We start from the raw sequence: 25,448 nt of genomic DNA on the forward strand, positions 1-25,448 counted from the left end.
AAAAAAAATTAAACATTTCTTTAGTAGTTTCATAAAATTTATCATAGTTAAATGTCTTTATAGTAATTAGCAACATATACAATATACGAAAGATATAATAAATATATTTGTTTATTTGAAAGAATTCATGAATAGGAAATTTATTTTCTATTATTGTATACATTATATTATACACTTTTTTTTCTTCATCGACATAAGTTAAAAGAAAAATAGTGATAGGTAGCATAGTTTTTTCGAATTTTTTGGAAATTTCGATTTTTTTTCTAAGCGTTTGATTCGAATAGCGTGATTCGCAATTAAGTCATGTTATTCGAATCAGTGTTTCAAATTACTAAATTCGAAATGAGATCTGAATCATTCATCCGAATCACTTGATTCGAATCACTGATCTGAATTACATGATTCGAATCACTGATCTAAATCACTTAATTCGAATCATTCATCCGAATCACTTGATTCGAATCATTCATTCGAATCACTTGATTCGAATCACTGATCTGAATAACATGATTCGAATCACTGATCTGAATCACATAATTCGAATCGCTGATCTGAATCACATTGTTCGAATCACTCAAGTGAACTGATTCTATTGATTCGAATCCATTAGATGAATCGCTTTGCCCAACTCTAATACGAATCTGCGATTCTCAACTGATTCACCCCAAATTGAGTGTGTTCGAAGACTTTTACTTCTTTAAACTCTCGTGATGTATTTCAAGGAACCAGTTTTCCGCAGGATTCGATAAATATTTTATAATATCATTGATTTGTTGTATTTTGCAGCTCTAAACCAGTGGTGCGCAAACTAGGGGTCGCGACCCCTGTGGGGGTCGCCAGAAGTTTTTTGGGGGTCGCCAAATTTTTATGAAATGCATTATCCCTGCATGCTGCATACCATACAGTGTACATATAAAGAGTGAAGCGCCATCACTCACTGTTTAATTGCAATTGGATTTCCGAAATGTCACGAAATATCGAGTCAGAAGTCATAAAACGCATACAAAATTCATCTGTATTTGCTTTACAACTGGACGAGACTACCTATATTACTGAAATATCACAACTAATTATTTACGTTAGGTTTATTTTTAATAAAGATACAACAGAAACGTTTTTATGTCGCAAAAGTTTGGAAGGAAAAACAACTGGAGAAAAAATATTCGAAGTAATAAATGAATATTTTGAAACAAAGTCCCTTACCTGGGCAAACTGTNTGGCAGTAACAATCTATGTTGTGATAGTAACAATCTATGTTGTGATAGTAACAATCTATGTTAACAGGTTCGAATAAAGGGCTCAGGGGCTTAATTCAGAAGGTGGCGCCTCATATGGTATTTAATCACTGTATGATTCATCGGCAAGCTCTTGTATCGTATTTAATATATATTGTAAAACTAAATTGTAAAACTAAATATTGTAAAACTAAAGTAATGATTAATCGATAAAACCAACGATGATAGCCAATTCTAACTTATCTTCCACCTTCAGCTATAAATGAAGCCTCAATCACATAAATGAAAATACAGAGCTGTAAGCGAAAACAAAGAGCTCGTCGCACTCATCTAAAAATCAATAGAAGTGTCATTCTCTTTTTGCGATGAAGTTTGTCTGATGTTATAATCTGTATTAAAATATTTCTTTTCACTAAATGATCTGTTTATTTACGATTATAATTTAATTTCATCATTTAAAAGGCTATTTCCATGCGGATCTAATTCATATGTTAGCAGTAACAATCTATGTTGTGATACTAACAGTAAATACTATCTGAGCAATGTGTGTCACAGTTGCAATTATGTTCTGACAGAAAAATATTTACACATATGGAAATTTAATGTTTTTAGTTTGTGTGTTTATAAGTTTCCAAGTGTAGTTCATAATTATACTTTTTTATTGTAAAACATATAGCTTTTGTTCTAAAAAGTGTACAAAAGGAAGTAGTTTCGTTTAATTGTTTTAAGTTCATAATATGGAAATAATTTTTTAAGCAGTCATTGGGATAAATTAATATTATGCATGATAGAACATTGATATAAAAATTGGCAATTAAAGTTTTTTTTACATTTTAATACATAATGTTAAACCTTTTAAGTGTGTGAAAGTGAAAAAAAATTTTTTTTGTTGTTGCTTTTCTTAATTTATAATGAACTATCTTTCTGCAGTGTCTGTGTGAATAAATCACTAATAAAATCTAATTTTATGTTCCTTTTTATAATATGTCTTCCTAATAACATTTTACACTATATCTAAAACTGCATTTATTCATAGCATATCGAATATAATTGAATCTAATACATAATGTTGTACATTGTTTCTGCAGTTTTTTTTTGTGATAAATAAACATAAAGTGAAATAATTTAGTTTTGAATTTTGGTAATTTCAACAAAAGAGAAATATTAAAGTAGTTTCTGAAAAATGGAAAATATTTACATCTCAATATAATTTAAATTAATGTTTTCACAGATGCATCTATTAATAAATCATATGCCTGCTGTAAGGTGATCATATTTCTACAGTATTATATTTTACTTAAAGATTTATTTAAAGTAAGTGACTTGATGCAGCATGTTCTTTTTTGTATCATATGTTATTAAGGGCTGAATTTATTTCAGAATAAGTATCATCCTGTAAGTAAACCTTTTTCTTGTTATTCTAACAAGAGATTTTCAGGAAAAAGTCTGACAAAACACTAAAATTCATACTGGTAAAAAATCTTAATTCTTGTAGTATATAAAATAAGAGTTTTTCACCAAAAAAGTAATCTGACAAAACATAGTCGTGCTCATACTGGTGAGAAGCTTTTTTCTTGTAGAATATGCAATAAGATTTTTTCTTGAAGTGAGCTTCTGATTAAACACAGTTGTGTTCATACTGGGGAAAAACCTTCTAGTAGTATATGTAATAAGAGTCTTTCAGAAAAACGTAATATGACTAAACACAGTCGTACTGATACTGGTGACAAACCTTATTCTTGCAGTTTATGTAATAAAAGTTTTTCACTAAAAGGTAGTCTGAAAAAACACAGCCGTGTTCATACTGGTGAGAAACCTTATTCTTGTAGTATATGTAATGAAATTTTTTCACAAAAAGGTAATCTCACTAGACACAATCGTGTTCATACTGGTGAGAAGCCTTATTCTTGTAGTATATGTGATAAAAGATTTTCACTAAAAGATAGTCTGAAAATACACGGTCGCGTTCATACTGGTGAGAAGCCTTATTCTTGTAGTATATGTAATAAGAGTTTTTCAGAAAGAGGGACTCTGAATAGACACTGTATTGTTCATACTGGTGGGAAGCCTTATTCTTGTAGTGTATGTAATAAAAAATTTTCACAAAAAAGAGATCTCACTGCACACAATAGTGTTCATACTAGTGAGAAGCCTGATTCTTGAAGTATATGTAATGAAATTTTTTCACTAAAAAAAATGTCTGACCAATTCAGTCTTGTTCACACTGGTGAGAAACCTTATTCTTGTAGTATATGTAATAAGAGTTTTTCAGAATGAGGGACTCTGAATAGACACTGTATTGTTCATACTGGTGAGAAGACTTACTCTTGTAGTATATGTAATAAGAGTTTTTCTCGATGTGAGCATCTGAATAAACACAGTATTGTTCATACTGGTGAGAGGCCTTATTCTGTAGTATATGTTATAAGAGTTTATCACAAAAAGGTAGTCTGACAGAACACAGTTGTGTTCATTCTGGTGAGAAGCCTTTTTCTTGTAGTTACATGTAATATAAGTTTTTAACTAAAATGTAGTCTGAAAAAAACAAAACAAAACAGTTGTGTTCATTTTAGTATATGTAATAAAAGATTTTTACTAAAATGTAGTCTGATCAAACACAGTCGTGTTCATACTGGTGAGATGCCATATTCTTGTAGTATATGTAATAAGAGTTTTTCAGAAAGAGTGTAACTGAATGAACACTGTCATGTTCATACTGGGGAGAAACCTTATTCTTGAAGTACATGTAATAAAAGTTTTTCACTAAAAGGTAGTTTGAGAAAACAGTCGTGTCCATCCTGGTGAGAAGCTTTATTTTTTTATTTCATATAATAAGAGTTTCCCACAAAATGTAATCTTACGAATCACAAGCGTGCTCATACTGGTGAGAAACCTTTTTCTTGTAGTATATGCAATAAGATTTTTTCATTAAGAGGTAGTTTGACTCAACATAGTCATCTTCATAGTGATGAGAAACCTTACTCATGTAGTATATGTAAATGTATTACATAAAGCTTTTTCAAGAAAGAATTATCTCACTAGTCTGGGTCATGTTCCCACTATTTAAAAGCCATTTTCTTGTTAATAAAAGGTTTTTTTTTCACTTAAGGTCCATCTAATTTATTATAGTTTTATTCATACTGATCAAAAACCTCATTCTTTTAATATATTTAAAAGAAAAAGAGATTTTAAATTTTCAAAAGCTGACTTCACTGTGTTTTCTCTGGTAAGAAACCTTTTTGTTGTAGTATAATGGAATAAGAGCTTTTCTCAGAAATGTCATTTGACTAAATATAGTATTGTTGATACTATTGATACACCATATTTTAGAAGTATATGATAAAATAGTTTTTTAAATAATAGGGATCTAAATGTTTGCATTCATGTTCATGTTGGTTTTTTTCAATGAAAAAAAAATTCTAGCAACTTTTAATTAAAATTACTTGTAATATATTTTATTTAATAAATCTTACTAACACATATTGTACAATTACTTTTATAAAAGTAGCTCTTTAAATTTTATTACTAAATGCTTTTTTTTTTTAAAAAAAAGGCAAGTAGTGAAAAACCTAAATTAATGTCTAAAATTACTTTTGGTATTAATATTTGTAATAAAAATTTCACTAATTGAGAACAAATTTTAGTTATATTAGATAAATAAGATTAAGAAGTATAAATAAGATTAAGAAGTTGTCTGTCTTTTATTGCTAGGTAAATGTTAATTATCAATTGAAATTTATAATTTTTTAAAGTTTTCAATTTTTGCATATTAGCAAGAAATAGTTATTAAATATGATTTTTTAGTCATTTTGTTTAGATACATAAAACAACTTGTATATAACACTTAGGCTACATTTTCTCACAAAACAGACCAATAATATTTAACAAATTTTAAAATCTATTGAGCACTAACGTACTGATTTAAAATCTCTCATAATATGATTACATCAAAGTTTGACTAACTTCAAAATATCTGTAAAATGCAATTTTATTCGTAACCACCAAAAATCCAGTCTCAAAAATAACAAAAATTTAGTCAAAGATTTAATTAGTCAAAAATTTAATTTTTCTGAATAATGATTAGTAGTATTGAATTATAGTCTTTACATAAATTAGAGTTATTCATAGAGTTAAAATATTATAACATAGCATTGAAAATTTACATTAAAGAAATAGTTTGAAAATTATAATTTTGATTTATATTTTAAAGTGTTTAATTTGGAATGAATTGAGAGTTTTAAAACATTAACATATTTTCTAGTTATTAAATAGTTTCTGTAACAATAGGCTTGGTGTAATATGGTCATAACTTATGACCATTATTACACCAAGCCTTTTAATTGATCCTAGAATGATAAGTGTTGATAAGAACCTGATGATAGTACAATAATCCACTTAGCTATTCTCTCAGTCAGCTTGAGAAGAAATATGTGTTTTTGTGTGAGATTCATTCCTCTCCATGTAACGCAAATACGAGTTATTTCCATTAAAAAGTTCACCATAAAGACGATTTTCTCCCAATACTTGACCCAGACGTTCCCTTGTCTTCTGGATTGGGTTCAAAATTACAAGGCTACGGGGTTGGACATTAACAGTCATAAACCCCAAAAATTGGAACAGCTGTTCAACGACAGTTATAAAAACCCGGCAACAAAAACCTGATTGAAGATTTTATATAAAATAATTGAAGCAATATTTTGGTTTTTTTGTCCACTTGATTAAAATATATAAGAAAATTTTTTTTAAATAAATAAATAAAATTTTGTAAAAATAAATTATGTGTTAATACAATTTAAGATATGAAAACACTGTTAAATTGAGTTACATCACAAGAGAAAGAACACATGGTAGTTATTTTATGAGCAGATATTAAGTAAAAAATTACTAAGTTAACTAATTTTCATTGCAACTGTAACTGAACGGCATGTGGGGTTTAATGACGTAATTTTCAAAATAAATAAATAAATAAATTATGATGAAAGTACTTCCAATGAACAGGATGTGTGGAATGTTTTAAGTACTAAGTTAATAATTTCCTCAGTTAGTTCAACAATTCTTAATTCTTTTAATATTTTTTTTCAGTAATTAACTTATAAAGAGAAATTTAGTTTTAAATGAACATTTTTAAACTTAAAGTTTGATTCTGAGAAAGAGATCATTCTATTCTAAAGAGAATAATGATTCTACCTAACTTGAGTGTTTTGACTTATACTATTTTTCATAATAAACAAAATCAATTTTATTGATATTTCTTAACCATAGACTTTGACAAAAATAAATAAATACAAAAGAGGAAAATTTTTCAGTAAACAACAGTTTATTGCAAAATAAAAAATCACAAAATATAAAAACTTAATGTCAATATTAAGATACTTACTGTTTTTGATCATTTGAATTATCAGTTGAAATATATTTTGAATGAAAAAGTCAACAATTAATCAAGTCTAAATAAATGTAAACTTTATAAAATTTTTAGCTATTACTATGGTAAAACATATGTTGTTTGAAATTATCATTATCAATAATTTTTTTGTACAAAAACATAGTACACCAGACTTTTGTGAATTAGTTTTGTAAATTCTTTAATAACTAAACATTTATGCAAAATGCCAATTTTTTTAATTAGGAAAATAAATTATTTTGCAAATGATTCCATAAGTATAAATCGTCTTTATAAAAAAGAAAATAAATCAAATAATTACAAGAATTTCGTCTATTAGCTTATCGCATAAAATAGCTCATTAACATGAAGAGACCTTTATGGGTAATAATTTACCTATGACAGTGTTTTGTAATTAAATTTTAAGTCTGCTGTGTATTTGTTATTAGTATAAATACATTAGTAGTTTCATGACTAAGCAGTAAACTTTCGAATATTCAAAAATTTTAGTTAACAATAATATGCTACACTTAAGTTTTAAGCATTAAAAGAAAAAAATAAATACTCTTAACCAAATTTACACAAATATAGATTGCTCTCCTTTAAAGTAGCCTTGTTTTTATTTAAATATTAGCTTTTGTTATAAGTTACTTTCTTATATTTTATTTGCTTAATTTTTTACCGCAATCTATTTTTGATAATTTCATTTAGAAAATTTACTTAATAAATTTCTCAACATATCAGATGATTTTTATTTTTTCTGACAATTTATCCCTGAATATTAAATATTTGGGTGTTTACTGTATATATATGAGTATACACGCAAAAAAGAATATTAATATAAAAAATAACAAATAAAATAAATACTTAAAATTTAATCATAAAGATTCTAGACATATAGTTAACAAGATATAAAATATTTAAATAAAAAACTCTTTATACACAAAATTACAATCAAACTTAAGATATGTAATAAATTGATATAAACTAATTAAGTAATCAAACAATCATTAAACATAAAATAATACTAACATGACTTAAAATTGAAAGTATACCCAAAAGCACTAACACATTCTATTTGCAAATCCTACAGTTCAACAAGGCATAGATATTTTCAGGAAGTTGCTAAAATACTGCTTTAAATCAATATGCAACATAAACTAATTTCAATTTTAGGAAAAAACCCCATTTCTTTTAGGATTTTTACTCTGAGAATTAGTTTTAAATATAAAATCTTAGTAGAAAAATTTACAGTACAAAAATGAAAGAAAAGATACTAAAACAATAGAAAAATTTAAGACTTCAATTATTGAACACCATTTTACTGATTGAATGCTGCAATTAAAACATAAAATAGAAGAGAAATTATATATATATATATTTGTTTCCATTTATCATATGAAATATATTTGAAATATTTTTCCACATAGAATATACTTTCAATAAAATTTTAATGATTCCCAATAACATTCTTAATAATCTCTCTAAATTAATATGGTTAATAATGATATTATAAACAAAAACTTGAATTGACAGTGTGTCTTAAAGCATAAAGGATTGCGTGAATTGTGATCTTTGAACAAGAATAAGTCATAGATTGGGACATTTTTACTCCTAATGAGTCCTACATACATTGCCTGGCAAAAAATGATTTAAAAGCCAATCTGCCACTGATTCAACTAAAAAGTTTTGCAACACTAATACATATATAGAATATTTTTATTTAGACTTTGTGTCTAAATAGAGTAAGAAATTAATGGTTATAATTATATATAAACTTAAAAGTTTTCTTACTTTTGGTACTAAAAAAATGGCATTCTATTTTGACCCACTATTTTTTGCTTAAATCTAATATTAAAAAAAAAAATGCTACTGAATCTTTCAATATCTTTGGTAATAGTACAAAATGTAAAATATAGTTTTTTATGTAATAAAAAGTTTCCTTTAAAAATTTATTTTAATTAATGCATTTCATACTTATTATAACCTTAATAACATCCAATTTCTTTAATATCAACTTATTTTAAACAATTTATTTAATTAAAATTTTTGACAAACTTTACTATTATTTTTTCACAGCAAGATAAATCCACATATACATGCATAGATTACATGAATGGACATTATTATCCGACTAGTAACAAGAGGATATTCATATTTTACCTAAAATCTATACATTACTACTCAATAGGTATTTAATGAGAAATCTATAAATACCTAGAGAAACAGCAATTTTTATTTTTGTTTACTGCAGTGAATTTTAGATGGTTGTAAATTTAACAGGATATAAATGGGGCTGTGAGGGGAAATGAAATCCCTAAAAAACTCAATTGAAAAATACAATCTGTCAGAAACTTAATAAATCTTTTCTTATAACATAAGACTTAGGATATAATTGGCTATTCCATTAGAAGATATTAAAAAGGAATGAATAAAATAAATTTCAATATTTTATAATTTTTAAAAACTTCTGCTTGTAAAAACTATTTTGAAAGAAAAAATTTTAATTCATTTTTTTACAGTACATACTTTTAAATTATAAGTATTTTAAGTTCAGATAGGGGGATAAAAGTCTGGAAAATAAAGACTGCTGAAGGGCAATGCTGTTAGCATTGCCTACATGTTGCTGGTCACCAAATAGTCGATCCTTAATCACTATGACCCCTTTGCCCACAATGGGCTGTTGTGGAAATGCTTAACATTTCTTTTTAAAAATTAAACACTCAATGCCGAGAAGTCAAACGTATTTAGAATCTTTTCAATTGTAAAATCACTCTTAAAATACGACATATATTTGATAATCAGTAAAATGAGTAGACAGGCACATTATTTATATAGAAAGTGTTTTGTAATGTAACATTAAAAACTAAGAATTCAAATTAAGTAGTAACAATTTTTTAAGCTTATAAGCAAGAAGAAATAAAATACAACTAAAAATATTGTTCAGGAATGCAACAGTTCTCATTTTTCTTGTTGAAAGGAAATTAGTAAATGAAGTGATTAGGAAATTTGATATTATAAACAGGTGGTGCTAAGGGTGTTTGCCTGTCTCCTTCTCTGCTAGTTGGATGAGGCGAATTCGGCCTTGATGAGATATCAACAGCAGCAGGACTTCTTCCGAATATTTCGTTAAGCTTGTTTTGGAGGTCAACAGTCTGGAAAAGACCAACTAAATTTTACTCTATACTTTAAAGCTATAAACAATAATAGACAGTACAAGAAATTTAACTTAAACAAATCCAGATAAAGGATATAGAAATCTAGATAAAGAATAAAAAAATATAGAAATTCAATTTTGAAGAATTCATCATTTCAGCCAATAAAGATTCACATATTAGAAGTGCGGACAACGCTAAAGTTAAACCTATTCTAGTTTTTTTTTTTAAAAAATTCAGCAATGCAGAATAAGTTTCATAACATTCCTTTCAGATAAAAACATACGAGTTAACATAAGTTCTGTAATTATTTCTTATGCGGGCCTATATTTTCTATTCCATTTCGATGGATTTCATATTTTAGTAAAAGAGTTTCAAAATTAGGATATCATGTAAAAAAAGTTGTAGATAAAATGTCAATTTTTCCCCCAACAACGGACTATCAATAAATCATTTACAGTGTTTTCAATTTTGTAATTGTAATTACTTTTATTTGGAGAGTCAGCTATTACTTAGAGATTGCAGCAGTAAGAGTAAGAGATTCAAAATTTTTAGAAATACATGCACAGCAAAAGAAAAAGTTCAATCATATCTGCATCAAGAATACTTGTACAAGGGAAACTTTATAGTGTTTAACAGTAGATTATTTTGCAGGGATGTGATTCTTCCGCGAATTAGCGGATTTCCGCTTTTTTTCCCCAGGTTTTTCCATTTTTTCAGCTGAAATTATTTTTTTTTGCACAAGTTAAAATATTTTATGAGGAATTAAATTTTCCGCGTAGCGAAAGTATTGAAGTCCTCATTCCTCCCTCAAACATTGATTTTCATATTTACCTGATTTAAAAGTTTAACGTTGCGATTCTTAATCAGGCGATTTAAATGTCGTACATTGCGATTCTTATATACGAGATTTAAAAATCCAATATCGCGATTTGTAATTAGGTACCCGCTTTTAAAACCCTATGTAGCGATTTGTATTTGTTAGACAAATAATAGAAGTTAAAAGGTATGAGGTTCGATTTTCCGTCGTCGATCTCATGCATTCAACTTGCGTCGGTGACGTCATGGTCTGCGGGGATCGGCCAGTTTATTTTCATTTGCTGTTGGTCGTTCTTGCGTGGATCATGACGTCACCTGCTATCTGTATTTAAGCTTCTGTTGAAGCAGATCATTTGGAGTATTCTTTCTTTTCGTCACTCTGTTTGTGACATTCTTTATTACTAATGTTTTTAAATAAACTCATTTATTCAGAAACTTCGTTTCTCTTTTATTGTTGACATGACAAATATGATATTCTGCGAGAATCTCGGCTGTCAGTATTCACACGAGATTTTGTTTCGTTCGTTTTTGAGGTTGTAATATCAAACATCGATTTTCCTATCTATACGTGCTTTAAAAATTAAGACAGTAGGACTCGTATTTGCGCTATTTAAAAATTACGCATCGTGATTCGTATTTATGTGACCTAAAAATTACTCATCATGATTTGTATTTTCGCATTTTTTAAATTCGATATAGAGTTTCATATTCACGTGATTTAAAAGCCTGATTTCGGGATTCATATTCTCTTAATTTAAAATCATGCATGTGATTCATATTTATATATTCATGCAATTTTTTTTAATATTAATCATCGGGATTTATAATCACATGGTTTACAAGTTTAAAAATTGCATTTTTTTGTCAAATTTTTGTGTGTATACATATATATATATTTATATTCATTCTTGAATTTCCTTTTTTTTACTTTCCAACTACTCTCATCCCCGATTTTGTTAAATAATCTGCTGTCAAATGTATGGCAATAAAACTAAAAGTTCAAGTAAAAAAGCAATTAGTATAAACTCTGGATTAACCAATATTCCGTTGACATTGTGGCATTCTCCCAAAATGTTTAGAAACACACCCAAAGATCTTGTTTAGGTCTTTTAAAAATTATTGAAACAATTATTTAGTATTATTATAATTAAGAACATAAAATTTGAATCATAGTAAAAATGTAATTAAGTTAAACCAATCATGTTTTATTCTTATTTATTTATTTTCTCATAGTCATCAATATTGGCAAGAAAGATTAATTATTCAACTCTATACATAATTCTTAAATTATTCATTTCAAATTTCACTTAATTATTTATTATAATATTAAATATTTTTGGATCTTTTTTTCGTACAAAAATGCTCTAATTCATTTTGCTAGAGTTACATAATTATAACTTAAAATATTAACTTTGTTTTATTTTATAAATAACACTCCTTTTGATTTTGAGCATTCTGAACATTAAACTTTCATTTCATTTTATATAGTAATGAATATTCAATAAAAAATAATTTAATAAAACATTCTTGTGTAGCAAAGTGATTTTTGGTTGCAGGTAAAAGAATTGGGTAACATTAGGTAGAATATTTTTATAAGTAGGTACCTGCTGTTCAGCTTTAGCTACAAGATCCTCAAAGGCGGCAGTTCTGAACTCTTCAATGACTCGCAAACGACGCTCATCTTCAGCTTGTCTCTTCGCAGTAGGCGATTCAGCAAGCATTCTTTTGAGAGATTCAACAGTTATTTCTTCCTCAGGATGCCTCTGCAGAAAGCATTTGCAAGTTATACATTAATTTAGACTTTTTTTCTTAATTCTAAATCCAATTATGGCAGATTTTTTTTCCTCCAATTTCAACAAATAATATTGTTTACATTAAAGTTTCCTTTTGTTATTAATGGTAAGATTATATATTTTTTTTGATGCATTTAATTATAAATATAATTTCAATTAATTCAAAAAAAGTTTTCTGTAATTTGTCTAACCATTCTAACTAATATATGCATATGCATCAGTTAATTTTATTATATGACTGCACCATGTTGTTGCAGCAAACAGTGTTTGTTTTAGAAGCTTTGTTTTACACCATTTCTTAGATTGAAGCAGCATCTGTTAACTCACTTAGTCTTTAATTTTAACACACACAGAGAGATCAGCAAAAGCTGGCTTTCTAAACTGAATGCAGCTCATTGCACATTTTTATTCTTTTCCGTTTCTTGTTATTGATCTATTAATTATTTATTGGAACACCCGAGAGTTGTGTAAAATTTTAATAAATGTAATGATTGAGAGGGAAATTATTATTGTGACTAGCTTTGAGAATAATAAACTATGCAACAGCATATAAGAAAAGTTTCATACTCTAATAAAATGCACTAATTATTTCAGAAATATATAATCTACATGTAAACAGTTGAGGTTCAAATGAAGATAGCAATGTTTTCACACTTTAAAATAAGATGATTGAGAAAAGATTTATAAATTTTTAAGTAATTGTGTCATTATTTTTTTGTATTTATAAATTTTTTCAACTTGCACATTCAGTATTTAATTTACAAAAATGACGAAACTCGATACAAGAATGTAAGAGTATAGGAATAATAATTAATTTACATAATATATAAAAGAATATCAATAGAACTTAATTTATAAACGAAGAATGTAATTACATTAAATATGGTGTGCAAGTACATTTCATTTATCGAAGAATATTTTACAAAAATTTGATTGAATAATAATCAAAATATGTCATTTCAGTTGAATATGTTTGATTAAATTGATACATAACTTAAATAAGGTATCGATTAAGTAAAATAAAATATAAATTTTATAAATGCATCATTTCTATTCTAATCCTTTTTTTTAATAGTCAAAGTTGATCAAAATAAAATAATCAAAATATAGAATCTATAAATTATTATAATTTTTAAAACTGTGAGCCTATATGGTGTTTGCTAACCACAAATGTACTACTTGTTTTGGTTCTCTAAGAATCACTTACTCTAGGAATGCCAGGTGAAGAGTTTACGCTATCAACTTCAACGCTAATAGAGTTCAGATCACTAACGCTTCGAGTTACAGTGACTTGACCTGTTAAGTAAAAAGGTTTTTAATTTTAGATTGAAATATATAACAATATGGTTTGCAATATTTAAATGAAAAATATAGCAGGACACTTTGCACTTATCAAAGACGTTTTGCAGTTACTTTTTGAAAGCAAAAACCTCTTAAATAAAACATAGTATGCTGAAAGGGTCTGATAAAAAACAAACAAAGCACCTTTAACAAAACTTTACATAACTCAAAATTATAATTTATACTATCTTACCCACTCGTCGAGGAATATAGGGTGTAAGTAAACGGGTTGTATCATGCCCACTGTTTCGCAAGGCTTCAGCTATGATTGTCTTATCAAATAAAAGGGATTCATCAATGTTGTCAGGAATAGAATTGAACAAACCAAAGGTAAGAGAGTCATCTGGAAGTAGCTGAGGAGCTTTTTCTAAACGATTTTTTATAATCTAAAGTAAAAGAATGTAATTCAGATTACAATCAAGAAAATAGCATATTAAATTTATGTAACTAATTCTGATTAAAATTGCATTAGAAGAAAAAGTATTAAATTCAATGTGGTAAAATTTAATCAAAATTAAACAAGGCAATTGGCAAGAAAACTATATATACTAAGCACAGGGATGCTAGTTATACAGTGCAGTTCTTATGGATTTTTAATATTATATCTACTTTTAAAATGCATATTGAAATGTTTAAATAATATTATATGGGGTATTTTTTTCCCTTCTAGATAATAAGCTTGCATCAGTGTATTAAATTACATAACAATTAGATTGGATTGAATAAAAATACATTTTTTAAAAAATAATATTCATTTGAGAATAATTCTATAGGTAATATATTTCTTTTTTGTGTTCTTATTACTATTTCTTTCAAATGCCTACTAGCCTTTAGCTGCAATAATAAAACACGCCGTTTTATATAATTGAAAATGATAAAAAGAACGATGTTTTCAAAATACTGTAGTTAAATACATAGAATTTTCACGATACCTTCCTTCTGATAATGATTTTTTGTAAAACATACCTTCAACCATAATAAACATATTTAATGGATAATAACTTAGCTTATTGCCAATTATTTTTTGTAATATTTCACATCAAAACTGGAAGATATTTCCCAATTACCCTGTGGTAACTTAAAATGTTTTTTTTCCTTCTTTTTTTGTGACAATAATTTTTGTTTAAATCCTTTGCAACTTTCTGCAGTATCTTGATATGAGAATAAAATGTAAAAAAATATTTTTTTACTCATATAACATACAATGAATAGAATTTTAACATGAGCTTAGGAATTAACAATATTAAAATTAAGTAACAGAACTTTTACATCCTAAATTTAAGATGAAACACACGTGTTTTTGTATCTCATGCATAGACTTCAGCACGCACGGAACTAGCTAATGGTAATTTAACTTACATTTCAAAACACACTAAGTCAACCATAGATACAAAATACTAATTAGTTTAAAATAGTTCCAATGATTATTCCACAAATGAATTTTATAAACAGTTTCAAGTTTGCAGGACTCAAAATTAATGATCTGAGACCACTAAAATCTGACTTAAACTACTATAAAATAATTATCAGGGGTCTTCCAAAGCAGACATCAATGCTGTCGTAGTTTTATGTTGTTTGTTTTTATGTTTTAGTCTTAGCTTCGGCTGAAAACTGCATATTTCATCACAATCGTGACAATACACACTCTCTGCATTGTAAATGTTCATTTAAATGTACTTTATAATATTGTTATTTTTAAAAGTAATATATTTTAGTTACCAATCCTTTGAACCAGTGACTAAATTTTTTAAATTTCTACCCTTGCATAAGAAACAGAGAATGAAGATTTTCAGAAAGTGAATGCTTTTCTAAAACTCAAAGGTAAGTAGTTATTTTACTTCAAAAATTAGAAGAATTTAACGATTGATTAAAATACTAAGATATGAATTCATATCACAGTCAGATCTCGATATAAGGTCACTTTTCCAAAGTCCCGGCTCACTGAATAGGAATTCTTTGTTACAGAATATCAGATATATGGTCAAGTTTTAAATATCATTATCGCTTATAAGGTCATTTTTATCAGAGGCGAGGGAAACTCTTTTCCAACAAAAGCCTATTTAACTTCCTTACAAGGTAATTACCCCTCTCTAGGAAAATGTTGCAGCCAACGAACAAGCTACAATTTCTGAAATTGTTTCAGTGAGGACAATGACAGCGATCCTGAGACTGTGACTGTAACCCAAGTGGAAGCCTTTAATGCAATAAATGGCATACTAATTTTTTTTACAAGCCATGAGGGAGTTGAGGAACATTTCAAGTTACAAAATCTAGAAAATATTGTTCAAAAAATAAAACCAAAAACGAGACAGACCTGCATAAATTATTATTTTAAAGAACGTAAGATGTAATGTATGTATGTACATGTTGAGAAAATTTGTAAATAGCTTTATTTTAAATTAAAAAATTTTAAAAATCTAACTTTCTTTAATTTTTTATTAATTCTGCTAAAATTTATTGACTTAAATATTTAATATATGGACGATCGTTTTCGTTTATATTACCATTTAAAAAAAAATCGTAATGTGTACTATTTATGAACCGCTAATGAATCAGTTAAAAGGTCACCCCGCTTATAAGGCCACTTTTGCGATGTCTCTTAGGGTGATCTTATAGCGAGGTCTGACTGTATTTGTGCCACAAATTTATTCATTAAAGTTAACATGTTCTGCTAAAGCACAGTTAAAAAATACTTGCTTGATCAATATGGGAACAGAAGAGGGGAATTGCTGTAAGCTGTCCTAAGAAATAGAGAAATCCCGCCACTAAAATATGCATTGCACAGTGTTGACCAGATGACAGCAGAGATGATTTTGCAGGCAAATCCTTATAAAAATAAAATGAAAAAAAGCATGTAATTGTGAAATTTGAAAAAAAAAATGTGTTCAATAGCTTTTTGATTTAAAGTATTTCTGTAATAAGATTAACTAACAACTTTTTTTAAAACAAAAATTTACAATTTTTAAAGCCCATTAAAAACATCAATTTTTAGCTTCTTTATATTATAAACACTTTTCACTAATAAAAAAAAAATTTAAATTACAAAAATACTATTATACAAAAAAAATGATAGCAAATATTTGTAAAATAAGTAAAATTAATAGCTTTTACTTTAAATGTACTTTTGTATTAAGATAAGCTAAAAATTTTTGCTACAAAAATCTACTGATAATTATTAAATAAAAGCATGAATTTTAAGCTTTTATATTATGAACACATTTTGCTTAAAAAAATGTAAAACTGTAAACTCTTAAAGTATAATAATAATTATATAAGTTATCTCAAGTTATTGTATAAGTTATCTCAATAAAATTCTAAGTATTTAATTTATTCAAAAAAAGCTGTGATAAAAGAAATTTCATTTTATCTTTAGTAATTATAAACTAAGATGAAGAAATCAAGACACTCTGAAAGGTCATAAAATTTAAATGATTATTGCACAGTAAAAATTTGACCCTATTAAGATATCTCAGTAAGTAATAAGTGATCTTTATATGTGCTCTATATTTAAAAAAAAATAATTTAACAGTATTGTTAAATAAATATTGCTGATAACTTGTATTCAGAAGACCACTTCAGATTATCAATTCAGTGAAATGAAAAATTCTTTTTACTTAAAAAAATCCATTCATGAAATTTCTATAGAAGCCATAACTTGTGAAGTTATGGCTTTTATAGAAATTCCAATATAATATGCAATCATAATTTGTATATTATAAATTTAATTCTAATCATACAATGCAACTTATAAAACTTAATTTTAATCATAATTGGAAATTCAAAAAATTTAATTCGAATCATAATTTGTAACTTATAATTCTAACCTTATGGCAATGTTTAATTGCAGAAGGGAATGTTAATTTTCTTACAAGTAAAATTTTACAAATATCTTACCTGAATTGCGAAAATTAAGCGAATTAACTCAATAAGAACATCACTGTCAGTTCCAAATTCAACACAGATTAAAGCTAAAGTAACATAAATGGCATCAAAATTTTCAGCTGTATTGTTGGCTAATTGCACATTTTCATACATGTGCATCAATACATCAGGACCATTCTTTTTAAAGAACATGGTGTCTTGCCTTGAGCACTTTTCAATCTTTATTTCCGGCAATGGCCCAGATATACTGTAACAGAATAATATAACTTTAGCTAATCATTTAGTAACAGGTGTCAATAAAATTCTTGTACAGCCATAGAAAACTAAGTTTATATTATAATTATTGCCATATCTATTTTACATAAAACACAAATGTGGATATTAGCACAAAACGATGAAATTTCTATTCTCACATTGGTAATGAAACAAACTAAGTTACAAATTAGGTAGAAATGAAAGGAAAAAAACAAATAATTCATGGTAACACTTTGTTTCATATTTTTATTTTAATTATGTTTATTAATTTAAGAAGGTAATATAAAAATTTAGAGCAATATTTTAGTTACAATGATACTTAATAATGAATGCAGGAGCAAAATACGTTTTATCAATGGCGATTGGCTAGACATAAATAACTCATTGGTTTAACCAAAACTTCTTTTTAACTCTAGTATATTAACTCCATTTTTATCAACTTAGTCACTATCATTTTCTTCATATTTTTTCTTTTTAGTTTTTATACATTTTAATGAACAATTTGTTCTAAGTGAATGTATGCAAATCAAATTAGACTGCATATAAATTGAATGAAATGTAGCTCAACAATTTTACAGGATTTTTTTTGTTGCATATTTTCATAAATTCATTTTAAAAAGAGTAGCAGCAAACTTAGAAAGCTAAATAAAATACACATAAATGCAATGAGTAAGCAAAGGGAACTCAAACTGCAAAGCAATTTCTTAACCAGCAGGGATAGTATAAAACAAAACTAGCTTTGAAGAGTCAACATAGAGCCGAATATCGCAGAGGTAATAGAGATATCCAGGGTGCCTAGCCAAATCTTTCAGCAAAAAATAAGTACTTTTTAAGCAGTACATACATTAACAAATTGAAAAATAATTTTCCAAGACTTTGCATGATCATGAGAAAATAACTAGTTTCTGACAAAGAACTCTTTTCTTGATTATATTAGCCGTCATAAAATGATCAAGAGAATTTTCGGCTCGATATCAGTAGGGTGGAAAATGAAGTCTGAAATTGAGAATATCTTGCAAAATGCATCAGAGTTGCACATGAGAATTATCTTGCCGAACCAAGCTCAGTAGACACACATACAGACTCTCAAGTATTTCACCAAACATGTAAAATGATTAGTGCTTTCATACGCTATGGATCGACGGTACTACGAAATGATTTGTGAAAACGTTTAATAGAACAATGTGAAAAGCACGATGAAAAAGGCACCTTCAAAGGCTTTTAAGTAACGAAAATAAGCACTTTTTCAAAATGCTACGCACCATGGGTATCCACTAAGTTTAAAACAACTAACTTTTTGGTCAAAAACTTAATTTTTTCCATGGAAAATAACAAAATAAGATTTAAATTATAACAAATGGTTTAATCACCCAACTCTTTCCAAAACCTAAAAATTGTAATGTGATTTTGAGTATATTTTGAAATTATATAATGACACATAAACACCAATAAAGTTATAAGATTGAATGTAATATGACATAAGCCAATAAAAAAAAATATACAAAGTGCAAGAAATATGTTCATAAAATAATTTATATTTTGTACACAAAGAATAAAGAAAACAAACATGTTTACCATAATTTTGTAAGAATTGCTAAATAATCATGACGATCAAGCAATGTATGAAGAATTTGTTGAACAACTAATCTCACAGATGTATCAGAAGCTAATGACATCTGCAGCAAGGGTTGAAGAAAAGCTGAAGGAAATGCCTGAGACATTTGAACTGTACTGTATTTTGTTCCAACCTAGAAGTAGGAAAAATAAAAATACTCTATAACTTCATTGAAATTTAACAGCAAAATTTAACATTTGTTATCTTTGAGATGTTAAAGTTCTGAGGCATTAACGGTACTGTGAAATGCTTTGTTATCTGGGATCAATAAAATTGACTTAGCTGCAGTTTTTGAATAATTTTTTTTATGCTGATCTCTTAATCAAAAAGTCTTTTCAAAACAAAAACATTAAAGTTACATTAATAATATTCATTGACTTTTATGATTAGAAGAAAAAAAAAAAGCATTAATTCAAATAACTTTGAAGTAAATATTTAAAACTTACTAGTTAATTCAAACAGACGTGCTTGGTAACTTTGAAAAAATAAATAAGATTTTGTAATATTTGAGAAGCATTTTACTTGAATTTCAGATGAAATAGTTAAATAAATATGAATAATAGTAGGGATAGACAGCAGATGAATGAGGGACGCACTTTATAAATTTTTTTCCAAACTAAATATTTTTTGTTATTGACATTAGCAGCACTGATTTAATAAAGGATCGGCAACGATGCTGTCAAGTATTTAAAAAAAAAAGAGATGAACTCATTTCATTTTTATGTAAACAACTAACGCAAATGCCTTTTTTTTTAAAAAAAAAAAAAAAAACTTTAACACAGGTTGTAAAAGTTTTTACATGAGTTATCTAATATATCCCAAAATGACAGATAATTTAAAAAATAATTCATAGAAAGACTGAAGTTGATAGAAATGTATGGTTTATTATGTTCGATTTAGGAAACCAAATATTTTATTTTACTCACATGTTTAAACTAGTTACACTTCTTGTCAACAGATAGCCCAACTGACAGGAAAAACGATAAAACAATGGTTTTTACATCATATCAGATTATTCCATTTGAAATCGTTGCAATGTTGCCCCCAGTCTGGGACACATTGTTATTGAAAGTGGTTATTTTGAAAACATTGTTTTGTTGTTTTTTCAAATTAACAATGCAACATATGATAAACTTTGTAAACAAATTTTAAAATTCAAAATTTTTATTACAGATATTAGATGTAAGAGTCAGTATTTAAATTGGATATCTTTCTAACTATTTTGAAGCACTTACAAACTTTTGAACTTTGAACAAGATTTAAATATCACCAAAATTAAAGGAAAAAATCATTAAACTTGCACAATCAATCGCTAAAAACACAATTTAACTAAGTTCTTGCAACATTTTCTTATAAAATTTGTTAAAAAGAGGATCAAATGAAAGTTCAGTAGAATAATACCTTCAATAAACTTTTCAAAAGTATCTTTTGCAAAAGTACATCAGCTTCTTGGGATTCACCTGCGGTAAGAGGTACCTTAGGCACTTTACCCATGATGAACATCATAATTTCTATTTTATGAAAATCAGGCAAGTTGTTTGCAAATTCACCTGTGGACAACAATAAAAGATTGTACAGGCACATAATAAACATTTACAACTAGATTGATTGATTTAATGATTACAATTCATTTTAGAATTCACTACAATTAGAATTCACATACAATTTACCACACTCAAGAGGACTTGAAATATTGTACAGTAGTGCAATTGAAGATAATTGTAAAATCACATGAACTAATAGACTAAAGCATAGCTCTAAACAGCATATTTAAGTCATATTGCATTAAATTTTTTGTTCTAGTCTTTAGGTTTGCGCCTACAACAGGATTCAAATATTCATGTAAATATTCATATAATTACTTAAAGCCTTTCTATGAATAACAAGTCACTGATTTGAAAGTTATATAAACAACCTCAATCTAAAATGTGGAAATGAAAAATTAATATAGTTAAAAACATTGAAATAATTAATAACAAAACTGAATCCATGAATGTCTCCAAATTTCATTCATTTTTACAATGTTAGTAGAAAGAAGGAAAATGAATTATACATATACTAGTTTACATATTAATTAAAAGTAAATGGCACAACAGAATCAAAATCTAATTTAACAGAAAACATTAGTTCTGGGTAATTCATTAAAGTAATTTTTGACATTCATTATGAGACATTTTGAAGAAAAAAAGTTATGACCTACTTCATTTTTTTCCTAATTATGATATTCATAAGCAAGGAATGCACTGAGAATTTCACATTATTAGCCAATAAATTAGCCAAATATCATAAGTATTCGCCGATTTTCGAAAGTCTTTGTCAACAATTTTTTATGATTAATTTCTTTCCCATAGAAAACTATTTTACGGTAGTTTGTTTCAGGCTTATATTATTTGGACCCAATTCTAATTGGTTATGCGGCGCATCTACCAAAAATTACTGTAATTGAATTAAAAATACTGATTTGTTTAGAAAAATTCATTTTGACATAATTTAAATTTTTTTCAGTGGAAAAAATCTTTCACCCAAGTACAATTTTATTTGCCAAATTTACAATTCCAACGCATTTGGCGAAGGCGTAGCGCAGTCTCTGCATAAGATATGTGACTCTAGAAATACTCTTTTAGCCTCTAAACTCCAATTACAATTCCATAAACTCCAATTCTTTAGTCTCTAAACTCCAATTACTCATATTTTTTAGTCCAATAGTAAACAAAAAATCTAAACAACATGTAGCAACAATTGTATTTATGAAACATTTATTCATTTAATTCTTAAAAAAGTTTCTGATTGAAAAAAAAATTTTTTTAAAAAAAATATACATNGGTCTATTTCTTTATCCTTGCCGCATAATTTTAAAAAATCGCCGCATCCTAGACGCATAATTTTTAAAAAATTTCCGCATAATTTATAGGACCCTATTCATAATATTTTAAAAAAGGGCAATAAATGCATTCCTTTACACTAAAAAGTTTAAGTTGATTGATCTATTGGTCATTTAGATATTTGTGGTATTAATAATCAGTTATGGTAACTGAAGAAGAAAAATAATTTTTTTTAAAAATATTAATGTAAACGTGTAATAATTCAGAAAATGGCCTCAAATATGCTAGTTCACTTTTAACATGTTTTTTTAAACCTGCAGAAAAATATTTATAAAAATTGGTCGATATTTAAAGCTGCAAATATTGTATGCCCTCCTCATGGCACAAAGCAACACAAGATATCAACTGCTAAAACAAGTTCAGAATCTCATGCTAAATATTATGGTATTTGATAGTGAATTGCGTTAGAGAAATATTTTAACCTAACTATTTAGAATATTTGTAATTAAAAAGAAAAATGACAATTTAAATACCACCAATCAGGGATGAGAGCAGTCAGAAAGTAAAAAAGAGGAAATCCAAGAATATATATATATATATATAAATCGCACTTTTTTGTCTAATTTTTGTTTAAACTTGTAATCCATGTGATTATAAATCCCGATATGAGGCTTTTAAATCACATGCATATAAAACTCTACATCGAATTTAAAAAATGCGAAAATACAAATCATGATGCGTAATTTTTAGATCATAATTTTAAAATCGCGTGATATTACAACCGCAAAAACGAATCATGACATTGGATTTTAAGCTCGGGTAGCTACATAGGGTTTTAAAAGCTCGTAAATACAAATCGCGAAATTGGTATTTTAAATCTCGTAAATAAGAATCGCAACGTTCAACTTTTAAATCAGGTAAATACGAAAATTGATGTTTGATAATAAAATCGCGATTTTAAAAATGTAAAAATACGAAACACAATATTAGATTTTTAAATCTCGTAAATACGAGTCATAATGTACGATATTTGAAAAGCGTAAATAAGAATTGCAATGCGCAACTTTTAAATCAGGTAAATACGAAAATCGATTATTGATATTAAAATCGCGTGAATAAAAATCGAGATATTTGCAGAGTCGGGACTTGGGATTTCTAAAAGGATTGTTTGAATTGTTTTTTGTTTACACAATAAATAAAAATTTACAAGATTAATTGAAAGAGCAAATAAATATTTTCGCCACAAATCCACCTCAATTTTTTTTCGCTTTTTTTGTTTGCTTTCTCTCCAGAATACAAGAAGCAGCGACGTCTAAATTACGAAAATACAAGCTATCCCGCCGACGGATAAAAAAATACGGAAAATCTTATTTTCTGTGCGTGAAATAGTAATAGCTAATATAATAATAGAAAATAGCTAATATAAGTAAACATGTGGAAGGATTAGCAGCTAGGACGTAGTTTGAATTTTCTGTTTTTCTTTGAAAATCGTAAATAAATATAATAATTTGACTTCAACGACTGAATTTTTTTTAAAAAAAAAGGGATATTTATAAATAAATAAATAAAAAAAACGAAACTTTTAGAGAATCTGAGTTTTTGATAAAAAGGCTGAAATTCGAGAGAAAAAAGCGAAAAAAATCTCATCCCTGTATAAAGGTCAACCAGTTTTATCCCAAGGAAATGATTTTTAGAGAAACTTCAGAGGGAGGAATGAGGACTTCAATAATTTCGCTCCGCGGAAAATTAAATTCCTCATAAAATATTTTAACTTGTGCAAAAAATAATTTCGGCGGAAATTAGCGGGAAAAATGGAAATATCTAAAAAAAAGCGGAAATCCGCGGAAGAATCTCATCCCTGACCAATAAAGGCATAAAAAGAAGCATTATAAATTTTCTAAATTTGAAGCATGAAAAATATTTACCCAAAGTATTGATCACACAATCTTGGAAGTGTTTTTCATCAATTAGGTCTTTCTCTTTAGTAGAATGTACATCTATCGAATGCCTCAAGTGATTAAGCAGCGAATTGAAAATTTCTAGAACTGAGGGGCCTGTATAATAAAAAGAAAACAAAGTTAGAACTACATATTCTTCACATTTCAGCAGTGCTTATCTGAAGTCTAAGTAGCAGTGCTTATCTGAAAGCTGTGATACAAGCAAGGCTATGATAGCCTGTTTACGTTATTATTTAAGGGGTTCACCAAATAACACCTTTTTGTAGTTTTATTGATTAGAATTAAAAATAATTCATATTGAAAACGCTTAATTAAAAGATAATACTTATAATAAACAATTGACAAATATAAATTCATATTCCCAACTTATATTTATTTTGATTCATTGGAAGCTGCATTTATAATAGGTTTTACAGATAAATGATTTTTTATGATTGATTGATATTGAATTTTATGATTGATTGATTATATGATAATTGATTTTTAAGTTTTTTAGATATTTACAAGTAGCTAGAGAATCTAAGCTACAATTACTATCCATAACATAATAAACCATTATGAAAATTATAAAAATGCAGTAATATGATGAGTCCTTATTTTTAAGAAAAAACTGAAATAGGCCAGTAATAGCTTCTGATAAGATAATGTTTTCAATCGCAAGAAAGAAAATTTACCCTCAAGAACTCAGTTACTTAAATACTGTGCCAACATATACAATGCATAAAAAAATAGTAATAAAAATTATTATTTGTTTATGGTCTGTCACAAGATATTTGTAAAAGAAAAATTTCAAATATTTAAACCTGCAAAAATAATTATCTAATATTTATACATGAAGTATAGAATTATGTTTTGAAATTTTCAAACATATAAATATTTTAATTGTATTTTTAATGTACAAGAAAGTAGAAATGTGGAATGGGCAAATAAAAAGAAGCAGAAAGATGAAGGGTTACAACAAAAATGTCTAGATCTAATTTGTCAATAAATGAGTCAAACTGGTTTTAATTTTCCTTAGAGTTTATTTCACAACATAAAAAAGGAAATCTTATCAATAGAATTTGGATTTGTTTACTGCCCCTCTTTTTTTTATTTATCCTTTTCAAAAAAACAAACAAACAAACAAACAATAATAATAATGTTTACTATTCTAAAGTGGCAGAACATTATGGACCACGATGCAATGGTTAAAA

At 27.1% G+C, this 25,448-nt stretch overlaps 2 protein-coding genes across 3 annotated transcripts in view; one reads left to right on the forward strand and one right to left on the reverse strand.

Annotated features, from left to right (window-relative positions):
• Positions 1–2,930: 2,930 nt before the first annotated feature.
• Positions 2,931–3,398, forward strand: LOC139425835 (zinc finger protein 32-like). The gene has a single exon (XM_071181823.1). It carries the CDS (start codon positions 2,931–2,933, stop codon positions 3,396–3,398), a length of 468 nt encoding a protein of 155 aa, XP_071037924.1.
• Positions 3,399–6,533: 3,135 nt separating this feature from the next.
• The window catches only part of LOC107440834 (Protein EFR3 homolog stmA), a 36,115-nt gene continuing 17,200 nt past the window's right edge, over positions 6,534–25,448 (reverse strand). For both annotated transcript variants that reach the window (XM_043041869.2, XM_016053889.3), the window contains exons 10-18: positions 24,223–24,351; positions 20,877–21,025; positions 19,436–19,608; positions 17,618–17,852; positions 16,421–16,549; positions 13,917–14,109; positions 13,590–13,678; positions 12,194–12,352; positions 6,534–9,770 (exon numbers count right to left, since the gene is read on the reverse strand). In XM_043041869.2, coding sequence (XP_042897803.1) covers positions 9,600–9,770; positions 12,194–12,352; positions 13,590–13,678; positions 13,917–14,109; positions 16,421–16,549; positions 17,618–17,852; positions 19,436–19,608; positions 20,877–21,025; positions 24,223–24,351 — 1,427 coding nt within the window. In that variant the 3' untranslated portion in view covers positions 6,534–9,599. The remainder of the gene's footprint in view (positions 9,771–12,193; positions 12,353–13,589; positions 13,679–13,916; positions 14,110–16,420; positions 16,550–17,617; positions 17,853–19,435; positions 19,609–20,876; positions 21,026–24,222; positions 24,352–25,448) is intronic.

This window comes from Parasteatoda tepidariorum, chromosome 6 (assembly GCF_043381705.1).
Source record: "Parasteatoda tepidariorum isolate YZ-2023 chromosome 6, CAS_Ptep_4.0, whole genome shotgun sequence".
NCBI lineage: Eukaryota > Metazoa > Arthropoda > Arachnida > Araneae > Theridiidae > Parasteatoda > Parasteatoda tepidariorum.

What these genes read in the sequence shown, in the direction of transcription:
- LOC139425835 (XM_071181823.1), top strand. Translation starts at nt 2,931, where the DNA reads ATGACTAAACACAGTCGTACTGATACTGGTGACAAACCTTATTCTTGC.